General features: G+C 43.0%; 1 protein-coding gene across 7 annotated transcripts in view; it reads left to right on the top strand.

Moving 5' to 3' along the window:
* Positions 1 to 2,012: 2,012 nt before the first annotated feature.
* Positions 2,013 to 21,474, top strand: part of AASDH (aminoadipate-semialdehyde dehydrogenase) — a 37,181-nt gene continuing 17,719 nt past the window's right edge. For 3 of the 7 annotated variants that reach the window (XR_015749288.1, XM_087963592.1, XM_087963595.1), the window contains exons 1-8: positions 2,013 to 2,324; positions 3,709 to 3,814; positions 4,805 to 5,048; positions 5,487 to 5,607; positions 8,102 to 8,409; positions 9,045 to 9,237; positions 11,847 to 12,088; positions 13,124 to 13,230. Coding sequence is in view for 6 of the 7 variants with exons in the window: in XM_087963592.1 (XP_087819718.1) it covers positions 4,819 to 5,048; positions 5,487 to 5,607; positions 8,102 to 8,409; positions 9,045 to 9,237; positions 11,847 to 12,088; positions 13,124 to 13,230 (1,201 nt within the window). In the remaining variant the exon portion in view is untranslated. Of the gene's footprint in view, positions 2,325 to 3,150; positions 3,317 to 3,708; positions 3,815 to 4,804; positions 5,049 to 5,486; positions 5,608 to 8,101; positions 8,410 to 9,044; positions 9,238 to 11,846; positions 12,089 to 13,123; positions 13,231 to 21,474 lie in introns of all 7 variants that reach the window. The other 4 variants (XM_087963594.1, XM_087963597.1, XM_087963593.1 and 1 more) reach the window with 3 other exon arrangements.

The raw sequence follows: 21,474 nt of genomic DNA, 5'->3' as shown, positions 1-21,474 counted from the left end.
TCTCAATGTAACTGGGTTTTTTTTTAACAAATACTTTTAAGCCATACGAATTACAGTATTTGCCTTAGGTCCATTTGTGATTCCTACTCAGTACTGATTGTATAAGTATCCATCTCGTGTATTCAAAACTATGTTTATTCTTATATCTGTATCTTGTAAGCGATTGACAAATCAAATAAATAAAAAATAAATAAAAAAAACCTATACCCATGATGGCGAACTTACAGCACGCATGCCAGAGATAGCATGCAGAGCCCTCTCTCTGGGCACATGAGCTGTTACCCCAGCTCATCTCCGTGTGCTCACACGCGCCTCCCGCCAGCCAGCTGGTCTTCAGGTCTCTGCCACATATGCGTGGGGGTGTGGGACACGTAGGGGTCAGGGCACGTGTGTGTGTGGCATGCTCGTGTTGCATTTTGGGGATGCCAACACGCACGCACTTTGGACACTTAGTGCCAAAAAGGTTAGCCATCACAGACCTATACTATTTCAGACAAGTGGCTGTCCAGTCTCCTCTTAAAAGCCTCCAGTGATGGAGCGCCCACGATTTCTAGTGGCAAGCTGTTCCACTGGCTAATCATCCTCACTATTAGGAAGTTTCTCCTTAGTTCCAGGTTGCTTTTTCTCTTTGTTTCTTGACCTGCCCTCCGATCAGAGGTGGTATCCAGCAGGGTCTGACCAGTTCTGAAGAACCGGTAGTGGACATTTTGAGTAGTTCAGAGAACCGGCAAATACCACCTCTGACTGGCCCCACCCCCATCTATTCTCCGCCTCCCAAGTCCTAGCTGATCAGCTGGGTCTTCTTTGGTTGCCCTGCACAGGAGAACGGAGCTGGAAAGCAGGTTAAGTGAGGTGGGCAGGGAAGGGGATTTTGTAGGAACCTTCCCACAGGAGTGGAGACGGAATGGAGATTTTACAGCCGGGGTCTTCAAACTTGACAGCTTTAAGACTTGTGGACTTCAACTCCCAGAATTCCTCCTCCAGCCATGTTAGCTCAGGAATTCTGGGAGTTGAAGTCCACAAGTCTTAAACTTGCCAAGTTTGAAGACCCTTGTTTTACAGTATCCTTTCCCTGCCATGCCCACCAAGCCAAGCCCACAGAACTGGTAGTAAAATTTTTGAATCCCACCCCTGCCTCACATGCTTTGAAGCAGGGGTCCCCAACCTGGCAACTTGTGGACTTCAACTCCCAGAATTCCTCCTCCAGCCATGTTAGCTCAGGAATTCTGGGAGTTGAAGTCCACGAGTCTTAAACTTCCAAGTTTGAAGACCCTTGTTTTACAGTATCCTTCCCTGCCATGCCCACCAAGCCAAGCCCACAGAACTGGTAGTAAAAATTTTGAATCCCACCCCTGCCTCAGATGCTTTGAAGCAGGGGTCCCCAACCTTGGCAACTTGTGGACTTCAACTCCCAGAATTATGAAGTCCACAAGGCTGGCTGGGGAATTCTGGGGGTTGAAGTCCACAAGGCTGACTGAGGAATTCTGGGGGTTGAAGTCCACACAAGGCTGGCTGAGGAATTCTGGGAGTTGAAGCCCACAAGGCTGACGGAGGAATTCTGGGAGTTTGAAGCCCACAAGGCTGGCTGAGGAATTATGGGAGTTTGAAGTCCACACAAGGCTGGCTGAGGAATTCTGGGAGTTGAAGTCCACACAAGGCTGACAGAGGAATTCTGGGAGTTTGAAGCCCACACAAGGCTGACTGAGGAATTCTGGGAGTTGAAGTCCACAAGTCTTAAAGTTGCCAAGGTCGGAGACCTCTGCGTTGGCGAATAATTTGACCGACCACACACAGACACACACCCCTTCTTTGTGGCAGCCCTTCAAACAGAAAGGCGTGCTCTCCTCATCCGGCACCCGTGCAATTACCCTCTTCCAAAAAGCAGCAGGGCAAGGCAAAGCCTTGGAAGCTATTGCGAGACAAGACTGTGCCTTAAGCCTGGTCCTTTGGCGTCCATGTGCAGCTCGGCTCCTCCTCCTCCTCCTCCTCCCCTTTGGCTTCGTCTTCCCTTCTTCCGCCCTCCGCAGCCCGCCTCGCGGTAGATGGGAAGGAAAAGGCTCGACGCCACGGGCGGCGGGAAGAAGAGGTAGGTTCCCCGGGGGTGCGGGGGTTTGGAGCATCCTGCGCTCGTTCCCTTCTCCAAGGAGGTTCCCCGTCCTGCAGGCTCTCGGTGCAAGAAGCGGGCCAGCCCAGCAGCTGCTCTGTTTTTGCAAGGCCAAAGGCTGCATCGGTTCCCCAAAGGACGTTTTTGCAGAAGCTCAGCAGGCGCTCGGACCTGGGTTTCGTGCCTTAGGTGGGACGTTGGAAGAGCATGCCGGAAGAAGGTAAAGAGGACTTCAATGCAGGGGTAGGGGCTTTATGCAGCCCGGGTGGACTTCAACTCCCAGAATTCCTCAGCCATTCCCGCCCCCCACAAAACCTACTTCATTGTAATTAAAGGCCCACTGATAAGAAACCCCCCCATCTTCTTCTGGAACAACTGCTGAACGGTTCTGCCTCACCTTCTACAATCAGGGGTCTCCAACCTTGGCCACTTTAAGACTTGTGGACTTCAACTCCCAGAATTCTGAAGTCCACAAGGCTGGCTGAGGAATTCTGGGGGTTGAAGTCCGCAAGGATAGCTGAGGAATTCTGGGAGTTTGAAGTCCACAAGGCTGGCTAGGGAATTCTGGGGGTTGAAGTCCACAAGGATAGCTGAGGAATTCTGGGAGTGGAAATCCACAAGGCTGAATGAGGAATTCTGGGAGTTGAAGTCCACAAGGCTGGCTGAGGAATTCTGGGAATTGAAGTCCACAAGGCTGGCTGAGGAATTCTGGGAGTGGAAGTCCACAAGTCTTAAAGTGCCTAAGGTTGGAGACCCCTATTCTACATAATGGCCCTTGAAGACAGCTATCTTGATTCTCTGCAGCCCTTCTCTTCCTGAGGGTGAATATACCTGGCTGGGGAATTCTGGGAATTGAAGTCCACAATTCTTAAAAGTTGCCAAGATTGGAGAACCCTGTGCTGGAGCAAAGTGTGAGTTTCTCTGGGAAGCCCTCTTTTTGACTCGTGCAGTATACAGGTCCTCCATGGAAGGCAGGTGGGTAGTAATTGTTTTTTCTGCAGTCCTAATTACCCTCTGAAGTCTGTGTCTGTCCTGTTGGGTTGCAGAACCAAACCAGACAGTTATAGAGGTGCAGATGACAGACTCCACCATTCCTCTGTAGAACCGGATCAGCAGCTCCTTGGGCAGTTTGAGCTTCCTGAGTTGGCGCAGAAAGAACATTTTTTGTTCTTGTTCAGTGCCGTTGTAACTTTGGTCACTAAACAAATGATTGTAAGTCAAGGACTACCTGTAGTCCATTTTCTCTCATTTCCCTGTACTTCAACTTCCCTCATATTATTGCATCTACTTGATCCCGTTACCATGGGGATGCTGAAACAGTTGTGTGAGAACAGTCATCTTTTTTCAGTGCTGTTGTAACTTTGAATAGTCATTAACTGGTTTGTTGTAGGTCGAGGAGTATCTGTATAGTAATGCTGCCTGTAACTAGAACTTTGGTTTCATATCTTTACAAACTCGCGTTCTTTTTATTCTGTCAAGCTAAATCAATATAACTGATAGACAGTAGTTTTAAAAAAAAACCTAACTTGTAAGTGGCTATCTCTTGCTATCTTTTTAGATGTTTTATCTGTTGCCTATATTTTATTATTTATTATTTGTTTTAGATTTAACCTTAAAAGATGTTGGAGCAATACAACAGTACAGTAATGGTTGATGGCACATGGGCATGTGAAAACATGAGTAATTATCCCACTCTATGTCTGAATTAAGGTATATATCTGGCTTTCTCTTTTATATAATTGAGAAATAGAATCCTGTTGTACTGAATGCCACAATATCAGAATAATGATCAGAACTGTATATATAAATACAATGCATCTAGTTTGGAAAGCATTTATTCTATTTTATATAGGTGCCCATTTTGTAGAACACAGCTCTGTACATTAAAATATATATTGCTTTCAAGTGTAAAATTATCTGTCACTAGTTCGATGCCCATGCTTCGCTACGAAACTGTGTGGTTGGGCTTAGTTTTTGGGGAGGAAAATAAGGGGGAAGATATTCTGCCTCTGCCTACCAGCATCCATCGGTATTCATCTGGCTAGTGTCCTGTCACTGTGTGAGAATTGAAGGCTCTTTGGAAACTGAAACAGTATTTGCTGTGTGAGCAAGAAGGAGACAGCAAGGAGCCTGGGCATGGCTTAGCTCAACTGTTCTGTACTAAAGCTGCTTGGTGCTGTGAAACTAAAACTGAAACTCCTCTGCTTGTGTTTTGCACTTGGATTAGATTTCTTTTCAGGTGGGGAGGGGGAGTAGAATTCCTTAGCATAAAAGAGTGTTAATAATAATATACGAAATATTAATGCTGTGATGGTCATTTCGAAAAATCCTTTATTAGTGAGCCCCTAGAAGCCAAGAGAAACATGCGTGCCAAATTTCAAGTTAGTAGGCTTTATCGTTCTGGAGATTTTGTGATGATGCGTGAGTGGTATTTCGCTTTTAGATAGATAGATAGGGTATGTTTTGTACGTTTTTTTTAAAAAAAAGAACGTTTATCTACATTTTTTACCTCACCTTTATTATTTTTAAATAACTCAAGGAGGTGAACATAACTAATATTCCTTCCTCCTTTTTTCCTCCACAACAACCCTGTGAGGTGGGTTGGGCTGAGAGAGTGACTCCACCAAGCCAACCTCTGGTTCATTAACCATAGACTAAACTGGCTCTTAATTAATGGATTGGGTTTTTTTTCTTACACAGGATAAATATTGAGAATGACTCTGCATGAGATGGTTCAGACTGCGGCCCGATTATATCCTGAAAGAAGAGCCGTGTGCTTTGATGCATGCAACCATCAGAGTCCTGTTTCCTACCAGTACAAGACAGTTATGAGCCTCGCTGCAGAGCTTACGGACTTCCTGAGGACACATTGCAACCTTACTGAAAATTTGGAAATAGGTCTCTACTGTTATCCAGGGATCAACCTACCTTCTTGGATTCTAGGGTAATGCTCTGCTTTTACGTTTATATAAATTGGTTAACATAAATGCAGGAGATGCTACTGTCACCTCATTAAGTTCAAACTATCATCAGTTTTAAAGTGTTTATTTGTATAATATGTCCTGTTCAATTTGTCTCCTACAATTTTAGTAATGTATTATTTTTTAATAGGATATAAGATATTGGTATAAATATCTGTAGAATCTAACTTTTTTTGCTTCACACCATAAGCCACTAGATGGAGTGAGATATACAGAAATAAATCCTCTTTATTTTTAAAACCTTGGCCTTTTAGCTGTGTAATTTGGCATGCACATATATTGGTCTTTGTCCAACATCTTATAAAATATTACAGAACTACTTAGAAAGCCATAAGCTTCTCTGCTGATAAGAACCTTCTGTAAGTTTGGGTGCCTAAAATTAGTTTGCTTCATTTTGCTAGACTTCTTCAGGTACCTGCTGCATATTCTCCCATCGATCCGGATGCCTTGCCCAGCCTCTCTATTTCCTTCATGAAGAAATGTGGTTTCCAATACGTTCTTGTTGAAGAAAATAAAGTTGACGTAAGTGCAAAGCTTAATTTTATTTTAATGGGCATGTTTAAAATGTAATTGGAATTATGCAAACCTTCTACGTAGGATAGTTTTATGTTTACAATGAAGTAAACCCATATAAGTTTAAGTAATTGCATCCAGTGGTTCCTTGGTACTCAATTGCTTTACAACTCATTGAATTTGGTAGTGAACTCATTTTGATGGAAACATTTTGACCCAGTACCATTGCTTGTTTGGTATTCATTGCACAAGCCAGAACCTGTCAGCGTTGGCTGTCTTGTGACTTGCAACATTATTGCTTATGGGTAAAAAATGGTTGGTACTCATCATTTTTGGTACTCATTGCACATCCCAGAACCACTTAACATGGCGTACCAAGGTACTACTAGGTACAGTAGTCCTTGAATTACAACCTTATGACTTATATTACTGCTGCTTTTACCTCTAATTCTTCCAAATTTAATTGCTTTCTCCAGTTAATTCCCCCGCATGATATAGCCAAAGTAAGTGAGGCTCAGTTTTGTAATTTTGCCTAAGTGTTAACACCTCTCTGGTGTTATGTGCTCCAATACTTACTTGTTAATCACCTTTGATGTCCAAGGAATACGCGGGAGCCTTCTCCAGCCCCAACAAGTTGATTGTCTTCCGGTCTTGCTATCTTGTTTTTTTAAGGTCCAACTTTCACAACCAACGGTAGCTATGGGAAACACAACAGAGCAAAGGAACCTATGTTTGGTTGCCAGTCTGATGTCCTTGCTTTTCAATATTCAGCTCATGTTCATCATAGCTGTGGAACCCAGGGCAAACTGACATTTTATTTCTGTGTTGCATTCACCACTTTGAGCTATCTGCGATCCTAGGAAAATGATTTTCCCTCCCACACATTCTATCCCTTCACCATCAGTTTCTCTTTTGATGTTTCCATTCCTTGCAGTGGTCATGAGCTTGGTCTTGGATGTTCAGAAAGAGTCCAAAAATCTCACTTTCTTCTTTGATTTTCTTGATCGGACGTTCCAGGCCTTCTTTGGTTTGATTTGATTTGGTTTGGTTTGGTTTGGTTTGAGGAGAGTTGTATCATCAGCATATCAGAGATTGTTGATGATTCTTTCACCAATCTTTACCCCAATTTTTGATTCCTTAAGACCTAGCTTCTTCATGATCATTTCACCATGCAGGTTGAATAAGAAAGAGGAGAGAATGCAATCTTGCCACGCTTCTTTCTCTGTCTTAAACCAATCGGTTTGAGAAACTGAGCAGTCTGCTTTTATTTAATCTAATACTTAATTGTTCTTACAGCTCAGAGTTTACTCATATCTTTTCTCCAGCACTGCAATTGAAAGGCATCCAGGACACAGGGATGAGATTTTTTTCTCCAGGATGTTCTGTCCCCAATTTGACATATATAACATCAGTATATTTAATACTAGCTCAATATCCGTGCTTCACTATGAAACTATGTGGTTGGGCTTAGTTTTGGGGGAGGAAAATAGGGGGAGGGAATTCTGCCTCTGCCTACCAGCATCCATCAGTATTCATCTGGCTAGAGTCCTGTCACTGTGTGAGAGAATTGAAGGCTCTTTGAAACTGAAACAGTATTTGCTGTGTGAGCAAGGAGACAGCAAGGAGGCTGGGCGTGGCTTAGCTCAACTGTTTTGTACTAAAGCTGCTTGGTGCTCTGAAACTGAAACTCCTCTGCTTGTATTTTGCACTTGGAACAGATTTCTTTTCAGGTGGGGAGGGGGAGTAGCACTCCTTAGCATAAGAGAGCGTTAATAATAATGTACGAAATATTAATGCTGTGATGGTCATTTCGAAAAACCCTTTCTTAGTGAGCCCCTAGAAGCCAAGAGGAACATAGGTGCCAAATTTCAAGTTTGTAGGCTTTACAGTTCTGGAGATTTTGTGATGATGCCTGAGAGGTATTTCATTTTTAATATATATATAGATTAATACCTTGATATATCATCGTCCTTCTCCCAAATAGGAAGACCTCAGTGAACATTGAGATAAGATAATGTCTGTTTTTGTTTTACCCTCTTTGGGCAGTATTTGCATTAGTTGATAGAGGGTTTTTTTTATATGAGCAGAAGACTCAGATTGTTAATATTTCTCCCAGATTATTAATTTCAATTCTAATTCTTGTCCAGCATTTCTCTTGAAATATTGTGCATATGAGTTAAATTAAAAAGTGACACCTCTACAGTCTTGGTATGTGCTGTTTTGGGCCCTTTAGTTGTTCCATGTTCTGCGTTCTACATTGTCATTTGAATTTTTGCAGCACAACCTTGTAGCCCTACCATAACAACCACAGTGTATTAATGGTTTTTGTACTTGTTGCAGAATCATTTTGGGTTAAAAAAAAAAGCCATATTCCCTTGAAGGTCGTCTTATTTGATTAGCTGCTCTAAATTTATTTTGTTTTGACTTTATTTGTTGTGACTTTAGACACAGAGGAGTAAACGTGCAAAATTTGTGTTAGAATAAGTTTCTCTTTTCTTTCCAGAAATTCACAATAGCTTATGGACACTTATACAGCCAAAATTCTCTTCAGATGCAGGGAATTAGTTTAATTCTTTTCCAAAGGCATAGTGGAGTTCAGTTGGCCAAATATGTAAAGGCAGATAGTGAAGGCTCCATGGCCAGAAGCATCCGTAAAGAGCGGCCACATAAGGCTATACCACCCAAAGATCTGTTGGATGTCAGAGAGAAACATTCCCTGGCATATGTTTTGCACACATCTGGAACAACAGGGCTCCCCAAAATTGTGAGGGTGCCTCACAAATGCATCGTACCAAATATCCTTCATCTTAGGTAAGTTTTCCAAATACACTTAGTCATCTATTTTGGTAAGAGGATTGGTGCGGGGGCCTAGAGGTGGAGCTCTCACCTCACAATCAGGTAGAGGCAAATATTTCTCTTTCTGGGCACAATGGGAATATATCTGCTACACAAGAGGAGGAGGAGGAGGAGGACGAAGAGGAGGAGGAGGAGGAGGAAGAAGGAGGAGGAGGAGATGATATAGTTTGATAAGGAAGGGTTAACAAAAAGAACAACAGCATAAATCGCATTTTGCTTTCGATATAATTGGAATAGATCTGACATAAATTCATCGATCTTGGTTTGCAAGTATTTAGAGACAAAAATGGTGTGAAAAGCTGTAATATATTTTGGAAATGAATCTCATTCTGGATTGACCTCATTAAAATTACCCAACTTTTAGAAGGGCTGCTTAGACTGCAACCCAGACATTCAGGGTGTATAGTTTATGTAATGCTGACCTGAATTAGAGGGGGAATTGGAGCATTTATAATTTGTATTAGCGGGAGAAAGATCTGACCGATTAACTTGGTATATATGTGATCAGTGTTGCAAGAAATGCAAAACTGCTTAAAATTTCATCTAAATCCAATTTCTCAGAGATGCATTTTTTTGGTCTTTAATTCCAGAGAGGTTTTTAAAATTACCCCAGAGGACGTGGTGTTTATGGCCTCTCCTTTGACTTTTGATCCATCCGTCATTGACCTGTTCATTAGTCTGGCGAGTGGAGCATGTCTGCTTATACTACCCACAGTGATTAAAATGATGCCACAGCAGTTATCCAGGGCTCTCTTCCAGCAGCACAGAGTGACCGTATTGCAGGTAAGAATCTTGTCGTTTGGAGAGTTAATAAAACTATTCCCTTGCCTTGTTTGCTTGAATAAGGAGAAATCTTCACAGGGCCATTTATATTTGTTGTGGCCCGCCGGCAGTTGATGGAGCTGGCCGTAAGAGTCAGACAGTGAGGAGGTTGGGGAGGAACCTGGACCAGTCCTGGAGGCTGAGGAAGGCTCCGATGAGGGCTCTGCGTCAGAGGCAGAGATAGGGCCAGGGCAGGCTGGCAGTCATCAGCTGCCTTCGGGCTTGGACAGCAGTGAGGCGGGGGAGCTTCTGGAACCGATTCCCAGCCTGCGCATGCGCAGAGAGCTGCCAAAAGGAACAATTAAGAACTCAGGATCGACGTGGGATTAAGGCCACAGGTGGGCAATGAATGGCCCCTCCCATCAGGATTAAAAGAGGAGCAAAAGGGGACAGGGACTTTTTCAAGAAACAACTTGTTCATTCATTCGTTCCAGTCTCATGGGGATTTCTCTGTGTAACCCAGCCCTTCCCTGTCAGCACTGAGTGTGGAACTATTTACCGGGCAGCTTTCCAAGGTCTGAGCTAATTAGTATACCTTTGCAAGACTGTTTGCCAGGCCGTTGGCTGAATGTGAATGAAATAAATTCACATTCATTTAATAAAAGAGGTTTTGCTGGGACGGAGTTGCTTAGTGCTTTGTGGGGAAGCCTAGGACGGAACTATACTTCAGATTAGCCCAAGGCTTTCATGTGCGGTCTATAGGAATTTTTTTAAAAATGTGTCAATATATGTAGCACCTTGTTTCCAAATCAGTATTCTTCCAACTTCATCAGAAGTGTTCCAGTGCTGTTTCAACCACATGGGTATATTTCCTGGGGAACTTTTTTTTTCTTCAGATTTGGAACATTTGTGGACTAGATGAGGTTAAGCCTCAAATGATTGTGTTTTCTCTAAAAAGTTCTTACATTACAGAACTAGCTTGATACCCGTGCTTCGCTACAAAACTACGTAGTTGGGCTTAGTTTTGGGGGAAGAAAATAAGGGGGGGGGGGGAATTCTGCCTCTTCCTACCAGCATCCATCGGTATTCATCTGGCTAGCCTGCAGTCAGTGTGTGAGAGAGTTGAAGGCTGTTTGGAAACTGAAACAGTATTTGCTATGTGAACAAGAAGGAGACAGCAAGGAATCTGGGAGTGACTTAGCTCAACTGTTCTATACTAAAGCTGGTTGCTGCTGTGAAACTAAAACTGAAACTTATATCCTCTGTGTTTTGCAGTTGGAACAGATATCTTTTCAGGTGGGGGGGGAGTAGAACTCCTTAGCATCAGAGCGTGTTAATAATAATATAGGAAATACTAATGCTCTGATGGTCATTTCAAAACACCCTTTCTTAGTGAGCACCTAGAAACCAAGAGGAACATAGGTACCAAATCTCAAGTTTGTAGGTTTTACGGTTCTGGAGATTTCATGATGATACGTGAGTGGTATTTCGCTAGTCTATACTTGTACGATTGGTTTTTCTTGCCCAAATGGTAAAATCTTATTTTTCTCTACATTGAATTTCATTTTGTTTGGCTACTTTTCACCCAATAGAAGACAATTTTCCAAATCCTTTCAATGACAGCCTGCCTTTAGAGTTTAGATGATAACTGAAGAGCCCCAAAAGTAAGATGACCCAAATTTGACAGCCTAGTTTTTTAATCCTCTTGGTCATTTATGAGTGCTCGTTGGATCCAAAAGGAGGCCACTATTTTCATCTTCCAATTAAAATAAATAACTTTCTAAATTCTTTACATGAAAGTGACATTGTTGTCATTGACGCCTCTTAAATAGAATTATCATAGAAACACTGTAAGATGCATATGGAGTCACCCTGTGAAAGTTGGGCAGCCATATCAATTTAATCAACAAAATAATTGTATATTTGCCATCTTGGGGGTGTATAATTATTACAGTATAGGCAAAACCCTCGACCTTCCGACCACAATTGAGCCCAAAATTTCTGTTGCTAAGTGAGACATTTGTTAAGTGAATTTTGTCCCATTTTACGACCTGTGTTGCCTCATTTGTTAAGTGAGTGGAGCAGTCACTTCACAATCAGGAGGCTGTGAGTTCCATCCTAAGTTAGAAGCAGATATTTCACTCTCTCTGGGCACAATGAAAATATATCTGCTGTGAACTCTTCATTGGTGACAGGAAGGGCATCCGGCCAGGAAACACACAGCTCCATTCAGTTGGCCCGACACCACCCTGATGTAAGGGATTATGAGGTGATTAAAAGACCAAAAAAAAAAAAAGAGCCACATTTGTTAAGTGAATCATGGCAGTTGTTAAGTTAGTAACACAATTGTTAAGTGAATCTGGCATCCCGTTGACTTTACTTATAAGAAGGCCGCAAAAGATGATCACATGACCTCAGGACACTGCAACCGTTATAAATATGGACCAGCTGCCAAGCCTCCACATTTTGTTCACATAACCATGGGAACGCTGCAATGGTTGCGAGTATGAAAAATGGTCATGAGTCCCTTTTTTTCAAGTGCCATTGCAATTTGGAACAGACACTAAATGAACTGTTGTAAGTCGAGGAGTTATAGTTCTAATAATAACCTTGAATTCTGCTTTCTTCAGGCTACACCAACCCTTTTGAAAAGATTTGGAGTTGAGCATATCAGATCCACTGTACTGACTGCGGAAACGTCCCTGCGAATCTTAGCTCTTGGTGGAGAAGCCTGCCCTGCGCTTAGTGTGTTGACAATCTGGAAAGAAAAAGGAAACAAAACTCAGCTCTTTAATATTTACGGCGTTACTGAAGTTTCATGTTGGGCCACATGCTACAGGATTCCTGAGGAGGCCTTTGACATGGATCATCGGTAGGAAAATGTTCATTTTTTTTTCCTGTCCTGTTGTCTACTTCTGTGCCAGAGGTGATATTCAGCAGGTTCTGACCAGTTCTGGAGAACCGGTAGCGGAAAATTTCAGTAGTTCGGAGAACCGGCAAATACCATCTCTGACTGGAGATTTTACAGTATCCTTCCCCTGCCACGCCCACCAAGCCACGCCCACAGAACCGGTAGTAAAAAAAATTGAATCCCACCACTGTTCTGTGCATATATGACAAGGCGATGGGGGATTTTGAGTTGGGAATGTTTCACATGTGAAGTGGGTTTTATTTTACCCATTCCAGAAACATTTTGAGTTCGGAGTTGGGTGTGCATGACTTGAACCAAACATAACTTCTGGAACGAGCCACATAATTCATTCCAAACTCAGAATACTTGAACCCAAAGCAGTCTTTTAAAGTCAACATGCCTTATGCACTGAAAACAGAGGTGGTATTCAGCAGGTTCTGACCAGTTCTGGAGAACCAGTAGCGAACATTTTGAGTAGTTCAGAGAACTAGTAAATCCCACCTCTGACTGGCCCCGCCCCCATCTATTCCCCGCCTCCCAAGTCCCAGCTGATTGGCTGGGTCTTCTTTGGTTGCCCTGCCCAGGAGAACGGAGCTGGAAAGCAGGTTAGCGGAGTGAGGGAGGGAATGGGATTTTTCAGTATCCTTCCCCTGGAGTAAGGTGGAAATTGAGATTTTGCAGTATCCTTCCCCTTCCCCTGCCATACCCACCAAGCCATACCACACCCACAGAACCAGAAATAAAAATTTTTGAATCCCATCACTGACTTAAAAGAACACATTAAAAGTGACTGAGCCAGGTTCTCCCAAGATTTGACTTGTGGATAAAACATGTAACTGTTGGCAATAATTTTGCTTTTTAAAAAAAATCTAATTAATAAGTGTGAACAATTTTGATAGTGGGTGGTTTCTGAATGAAGAAATGAGTTCTATACTTATTTTCCATCCTTGTTTCACATCTCTTTCTCTTCTGCCTGCTCGCCCCATCCTTTTTCAGATTTGATTCTGCTGTACCATTGGGAACACCCTTATCTGGAACAGCAGTTGAAGTCAAAGATGATAATGGCTTTCTTGTCCAAGAAGGTGAAGGCCAAGTATTTATAGGTAATGTTATTTTTTTGTCATTTTCAATTAAAATAATCATTACTTGAGGATGATCATACCGTATTTACCAGACTATAAGCCGCTACTTTTTCCCCACGCTTTGAACCCTGCGGCTTGTACAACAATGCGGCTTATCTATAGATTTTTCCTCACTAACTGCCATCAGGGGGCACAAAAACGTGACAGACGCAAGAGGTCAATGCAAAGAAGAAGAAGCTACCGGTAGTTTTGGGCGCGCTCGACACAAGCAGCACGACACGCACAAATGCAAAATATTTTTCACACCCTCATCATGGAAAGTACACGAAGAAAAGCATACGATGCAGCTTTTAAGTTGAAAGCAATCGATCTGTCTATCCAGGAAGGAAATAGAGCTGCTGCACGTAAGCTTGGCGTTAATCAATGGTGAGGTGTTGGAGACGGCAGCGTGAAGACCTGATTCAATGCCAAAGGACAACAAAGGCTTTCAGAGGTCATAAAAGCAGATGGCCTAAACTTGAAAATGTTCTTGAGGACTGGGTGAACACACAGAGAGCAGACGGCCGAGGTGTATCCACCGTGCAGATCCGACTGAAAGCTAAAACAATCGCCAACGAAATGGGTATTGAAGATTTTAAAGGTGGACCGTCATGGTGTTGTAGATTTATGAGACGAAAAGATCTGTCCATCAGGGCGCGGACGACTGTCTGTCAGCAACTCCCTTCTGACTACGAGGAAAAAGTTGCAAACTTCCACAAATTTATTGAAACAAAACTAGCCAAGAATTCCATTGGACCAGACGACATCATAAATATGGATGAAGTACCTTTAACGTTTGACCTGCCTCTAACTAGAACTGTTAACAAGACAGGAGCGTCATCCATTATGGTGAAAAAAACTGGCCACGAGAGAATGCATTTCATGTGTGTTTTGAGCTGCACCGTATCCGGACAAAAGCTTCCACCGATGGTGATTTTTTTTAAAAAAAACAAACAAGTTTTATTAATTTTTCAAAAACACACAAATCATCATTAACCATTACATGCTTAAACCTTTTTCCATTATAAATTTAACAAGTCAGATAAAACCTTATTTTATACACTATAATTCTGTTTTAAACCATTTCCATATAAACATACAAAAACCTCTTATCCAATTTCTCTTTACTTCTCTTTACTCTTATTCAATTTCATTATTATTATTTCATCTATTTCTTTCTGACTTAGTTACCATTATTCTCATTCTATATTTCTGCAAGGTTTTATTAATTCTCCCCCCAAAAAAAACATATACACACAACACACAAAACATAAAAAAAATCTTTTTGGAAAGTAACTTGGCCCCAGGTATCTCTCTCTTCATGGACTTCAGTTATATTCATGCTCATCTTACATGTCATTACTTATTTTATTTACCATTCTGAGTCTTCTATATTAACTTCTCCACACATTTCACTCTTCTTAATTCTATCTTAATTAATCATCTTAATTTGAGTCATTATATTTATATCTTTTGTCCATTCTTTATTGTCCCTTTGTCTCGTTCCTTATAAAAAAAAAAAAAGAGTTTCTCCTGAAATCACTAATCAGAGTATGATGCCTTTCTGTCTCCCCCCTAAATTAATCAAATTAACACTTAAAATAACACCCAATACCCAATCCGATTCTGCTTGGTACATTCTATCTAAATAGTACATCCAAAATAATTAAATACATAGATAAACAATAGATCTAGGCATCTTATAACATTCCCATTGCCTTTTCCAAAAAACAAATACTATAATAAAAATTTTATAATAACATCACTACCACAATCTTATTAAACTCTTTAATTAAAAACTCAATATTCTAAGCCTACCCTAATATTATTAAATTTTAAAACCAATCATTATTAAACATTTCAACATTTTAACCTCTTATCAACTCTTAAACCATTTAAGTTTTCTATTTCTAATACAATGCTACAATATCATCTTATGTACCTTGCTTCTTTCAAACCATCTTTACCATTTTTTTTTGCTTGCTCATATTCTTTTCTCAGTTCCTCAACAGAAAAAGCCATTATAAATCCTTTCTTTTCTTTTCCCCTTCTTTCTTCTTACAACAACCAGAATATTCCAAAAAAAAATAAAACAGTCCCAGAGTTATCAATCAGTCCAAACCAAGGCAGAGTTCTCACTTTCTCCTCCTGGGGTAGTATCAATCAGAAAAAAAAGAAAGTCCAAATCTGTTTCTTAAAGTCTTATTGCAATATATTTCAGTCTTCAAATCCTTAAGGCATCTCCTCCAACAAAGTCTTAGCATACAATTTTTTTTTTTTTTTTAGTCCTCTCCCTTCCCACTCATCACTTAAAGCCAGTTTTTACCTTAAAAAAATAGGTTTCTTAATATCCACTTATTAATTCCGTAGGGAAGGAGAGTAAACTTTCCTTTCAGCACCACCAAACTGCCGCTTTTTTTCTCTTCTAGAAGGTATCATTCAGAAAGTCATAATTTTCAGGAATTTTGTTAAATATGTCTTAGAGTCCTGGGAACCAAGAAAACTTTCTCTTTTCAAAAACTTTCTCCACTTCCTCCTGCGCATTCTTACCCGGCTGCCAGCTTCTTTGTGGCAGCCATTACGGACCGCCGCTGCACCGTCTTGGGAAAAGGGGGTTCTGCCGGCCGGGGAGGGGGTCTGCAACACCCCCAAACCCCTCTCCGGATCCCCCCTATCTTCAGCTGCCCCTGCAGGGCAGCCTAGCTCCGGACCCGTCCGGATCGGAGCACCAAAAACGGCTAGCGCAGCAGGGATCGCGCAGCTTCGCGAATCCCTGCCGCTCGCGAAGCCGACAAACCGGAAGTTCCCGATGGTGATTTTTAAGCGGATGACTATGCCAAAAGAAAAACTCCCGAAAGGCATAGTCGTTAAAGTTAACAAAAAAGGGTGGATGATAGAAAGCCTAATGACTGAATGGCTGATGGAGTGCTACAGTAAGCGCCCAGGAGGATTTTTTCACCGGAAAAAAATCATTGCTTGTTTTGGACAGTATGAGGGCCCATATAACAGATTCTGTGAAAGCAGCCATCAAGAGAACAAACTCCATTCCAGCTGTGATTCCTGGAGGTACAACTCAGTTTTTGCAGCCACTCGACATCAGTGTGAATCGTGCATTTAAAGCGGCCCTCCGAGGTGAGTGGGAGGCTTGGATGACCAGCGGTGAGAAATCATTCACAAAAACTGGCCGCATGCAAAGAGCATTCTTTTCTGAGGTCTGCCAGTGGATCCTAACAGAGTGGAGCAGTGTGAAAGAATCCACGATCACCAAGGGGTTTCGAAAGGCTGGACTGCTGCATGGAGAGAACAGCACAACTTCATCGGTAACTGTGCCTCGAGATGAAAGTGACATTGAGAGCGACACCGACAAAGAGACTGAAAAGGTTTGTGACAGAGATGTTCTGAGGCTCTTCAACTCCGACACTGAAGAAGACGACTTCAGTGGTTTCAGTGCACAGGAGGAGGATGAATAAAAACATTAATGACTTTTCTGTTTTGTTCGATCAGCTGTTTTACTGCCGTGTTACAGGCACCGTTTGGAAACAATTAAGGTATGTAAATAAACATTTACAAAATCTTTCTGTGTAAATATCTCATTTCACAACGTATATATCTGCGGCTTATAGTCTGGTGCGGCTAATATATGTAAAAATATTTTTTTCCTTTTAAAATTTAGTGGGTGCGGCTTATATTCCGATGCGCTCTATAGTCCGGTAAATACGGTAATCGCCGTTAGATTCCAGTGAATGAGGAAGTTATTTTCCCCGGGCGCTAATGTTTTACTTCAAACCTCTAGAGCAGGGATGTCAAACTTGATTTCATTGATGGCCTCATAAGGGTTGTGTTTGATCTCTGGGGGCCAGGGTGGCCGTGGCCAGCTCAACATCACTCGTGTCAGGGGCACCTGTGGTGGCCTGAGCGCTCGGCCAGTGAAAACGGGTTCCCAAGCTCTGTTTTCGACCGCGATGGCCGCCTGCAACCCTCTGCCAGCAAAAACAGTCATCTTGAGCGGCCATCCCGAGCGTTGTTTTTGCTGGCAGAGGCATGGTGGGCCAGTCCTTTGCTGTTTCAAGGGTTCCCCCACAAGTGGGCTGGATCCACGGGCCCAGGGGTGGGATTCTACCAGTTCGCACCTATTCACTAGAACTGATTGCTAACATTCTAAGCAGTTCGGAGAACCGGTTGTTAGAAGAAATTACTGGCCTAATCCTGTAAGGAAGCCAGGAAAGAAACATTCTGGGGTTGCTTATAGAAACTGCCTCTCCATTAACCCTTATTACATTCTTGGCAGGACTAGACTTCCTGTCTCAGGAACTTCTCTGGACTTTTTTTCCCCTCCTTTGCTGGTACTTTGCTTGTGTGGAGTGACCAAAGTTACAACGGCACTGAAAAAAGTGACTTATGACCATTTTTCACACTTACGACTGTTGCAGCATCCCCACAGTCACGAGAGGCCAGGTGAGGAAATGCGTGCCTCGATGTGAGTGATGTTGAGTTGGCCACGCCCAGCCAGTCACATGACCATCAAGCCACGTCCACCCAGTCACATGACCACCAAGCCATGCCCACCGACTAAGCCACACCCACAGAACCAGTTGTTAAAAAATTTGAATCCCACCCCTGCATGGGCTGGATCCGGCCTGCGGGCCTTGAGTTTGACACCCCTGCTCTAGAAGTTTCTGATTAGGTAGTGCTGAAATTAGATTGGCCAGAGTACTAAAATAGCAAGTTTTTCCTGATCTATTCTTAGTAATTGGAATAATTGGGAATGGTCCAGTTATTAGATTGATGACTTTGAAGGAACTTAAAACATTTCCCCAAAATAAGCATTTTTTTTTCTAACATGGATTTAAACATTTTGATTTCAGAATAGTACTGTATAAAATAAAAATGCAGTTGTTGGTATTCGGCATTATCCTACCAAAGATTTTTAAAATGCCATCAGATTTTAATGATTTGTCAAGAAGTTTGTTTTCAATCTCATCAATAAGGCAAGGTCTCATCTAGCACCAGCGAGATTGGCCAAAATCTATCCAAATTTTAAATCAGAATGTTGGAAATGCAAAAAGAAACCAGGTACCTTCTTTCACATGTGGTGGATCTGCACAAAAGCGAAGAAATTTTGGAATAAGGTTGAGAAGATCTGGTTACAGGAAATAACAGGCTTAAAGATAGTTCCCAAACCTGAAACATTCTTACCAGGGTTAACTAAAGGGGAATATACAAAATATATTGAATGCTTAATAATACATATATTAACAACGGCCAGGATATTATTTCTCTCTCTGTCTCTCTCTCTCTGTCTCTCTCTCTCCCTCCCTCCCTCCCTCCCTCCCTCCCTCCCTCTCTCTCTCTCTCTCTCTCTCTCTCTCTCTCTCTCGTAAAATGGAGCAAAATTAACTTAACCAATGTCTCAATTTTGGACTCCGTTGAGGTCATAATTCGAGGACTACCTGTAGAGTGTTTTAAACAACGCTTTATTTTGAGCGCTACACTCTCTGTAATGCTACGCTGTGGTGAATCTGGATTCTCAGAATAATAATGCACCCGCAATTCTCATCGATTTCAGCTAACACAAAGAGTAGCTATGAATGGAAGTTTTAACCTGACAATGGAAGGTGCTATAATTAGCTTGCATCATGGTCAGAAGTGACTAAATAATTATACTATGCAAAAGGCTCTAATGTTTTTATAGCCTTGCGTTTTCTGTTGTGTCAAAATAAGCCAATGTCAAACGGTGCAGAGCAAAATAGGCTTATTAAAAATAATCACAGATAATGTTTAAGCACAGGAAGCTATATTCAACAAAAATGAAAGCAGATGTCATGCCCCTGTCAGAGTCTGAATCCGAGGAGGAAGCCAAACAGCTGACAGGGAATGGGTGTGTGGCTCCATTGGCTGTGGAGGAGGCTGTGGAAGGGCAAAGTCCGGCTGGGCAGAGCAGGGAAGAGGTAGAACAAGGGAGGGGGAGTTCAGAGGAAGAACTAGGCCCACCCCCTCTTCATCCTAGGGCACACAGGGAGGAACGGAGAAGAGAGCAATGTGGGTTGCGTGGCTTACGGGGGAGGAAAGGGCCCTGATTTCCTTCATTAGCCACAGCTGGGAAGACAGTTTATAAGAAAGGCAGGCTGTGTGTGACAGGCTGTTGGGAGCAAACGTGACTTTATCTTGTGTTGTCATGGCTTATCTGTGTTCTTGCCATCTTCCCAACTCTGTGAGTTTTGCCGTGCTTTCAAGTCTGAAATTCTTGCTCCTGCCCTGCCAAATTAATTACTTCAGTTTGGCTTGTTTGGACTTTTAGGTTAGTTTGTGTTGACCATGTTTTGGACTTAATTTTCTCCAGTCAAAGGCTGTTTTTCTCCAGCCAGAAGGTAACGTGGATATTGCAGGTAATAAAGGGTCTCTTATTGATTATCTGACTGTGTTGTCTTTGTGCCATGCCCCGGGTCATCACAGTAAAGCCTTCTGCATTCTGCATGGTCATCCGCGCAGATAGAAAGGTGGCAGCGTGCAAGACTGATATTGTGGCCTGTCAACCGCCTGCCCCTCCAGCAGCCAAATCGGAGGAGGAGGAGGCGGCATGGGAGTCAGGGTCATCATCAAGGCAACCTGAGAAGAGGGATGGAGGTGGCAGAGAGAGAGGGGGGGGGGGCAGAGCCTGGGCCCTCTGTCAGTGCTCAGATGGAGAGTCAACCGCCCCCAGGTCTGGAGGTGGCTGATGAGGAAGAGGAAACATCTGGGTCCAGTGCCTGACATGAGGATGTGCAGAAGGCAGAGGAGAGGAGAGGAGAGCAGTGGAAATCTATGGGCCGGTAGTTGGGACAGAAGAGCCACTGCTGCTAGCGAAGCCCCGCCCTCAGATGGAGAGTCAACCACCCCCAGGCCTGGAGGTGGCTGATGAGGAAGAAGAGGAACATCTGGTCCGGTGCCTGATATGAGGATGTGCAGAAGGCAGAGGAGAGGAGAGTAATGGAAATCTATGGGCTGATCCTTGGGAAGGAAGAGCCATCGCTGCTAGTGAAGCCCCGCCCTAGTTCTGGGGATGAAAGGCAGGGGGCGGAAATGAACACATGACAGACAACTATTCATCTCCCTGCCGGATAGACTAATTAGCCTGCTGTGAAAAACTTTTTGCCTGGGCTGCTGGCCCTCCTAATAAAGGAATCATTTATTTAACTTCAGGAGGTTTGTCGTGTTTGGGGAGCTGGGTCAGAACAACTGAACTCTTTCTCACGTTGCTTGCAAGAGTTCAGTGTGATAAAAATTAGCTATCAGATGAGCAAGTTAGTTGATCAAGTTTGAAAGATTCCTTGTGTTGTTTTCTTGTACCGAGGTAATGGTATGTGAGAGTGAGTTTGGTAGACAGGAAAAATGAATGCCCTACAGTAGATAAACAGTCAAATAAGAGGCAGCTGAGCCTGAGGTGTGGCAAAAAATATCAGAAAGGACTCCCGCTAATTTCTTAGGGTTTAAAAGCAATGGAGAGAAATATACTTTCAGACTTGCAAGCGTTGTGGTTCGCCGGCAGCCTGTACAGACAGCAGTGGAATCGGACAGTCGGGAAGAAAGTCTGGGAGTCTGGAAAGGACTCAGTCGAGGGTCCTGCGTCCGATGCAGAGATGGGGCCAGGACCGTGGTGGGATTCAAAAATTTTTACTACTGGTTCTGTGGGCATGGCTTGGTGGGCCTGGCAGGGGAAGGATACTGCAAAATCTCTAATCAGAGGGAGTATTTCCGGTTCTCCAAACTACTCAAAATTTCTGCTACCGGTTCTCCAGAACTGGTCAGAACCTGCTGAAGACCACCTCTGGGCCAGGACCATTTGGGAGTGGGGTGGCTGCCTCTGGAGCCTCTGGAGTCTGGCAGCAGTGAGGCAGAGGACCCAGGGAGGTCTGTTCCCAGTGTGCATGTGCACAGAGCTGCTAGAAGGCAAGAGCAGCTGAGACAAAAGGGGCGACTCGAGAGTAAGGCTTGGAGGTAATTGCCCCTCCCCTAAGGTATAAAGGGCAGGCAAAGATGACGAAACCTTTGCAGGAAGCAAAGTTGTTTGTTCAGTTCAGATTCGTTCTTGAAGCTCTAGTTCATTTGACACTTGTGTCATTGGCAGCACTTCACAGGCAAGAAAGGTGGGTGCTGATCTCAAGGGACTGTTTGAGATTCATTATCAGCTGGGAATGAAAATAATTCCCAGCGTTGCAATAAAACCAGACTTGTTTTTAAAATAAACGT

The sequence above is a fragment of the Notechis scutatus genome, chromosome 4 (genome assembly GCF_049901735.1).
Source record: "Notechis scutatus isolate UNSWTSFEM ecotype Mainland chromosome 4, rNotScu1.2, whole genome shotgun sequence".
In the NCBI taxonomy this organism is placed as follows: domain Eukaryota; kingdom Metazoa; phylum Chordata; class Lepidosauria; order Squamata; family Elapidae; genus Notechis; species Notechis scutatus.
Note: the sequence above shows the minus strand (reverse complement) of the source record. Positions and strands in the feature narration are given on the sequence as shown.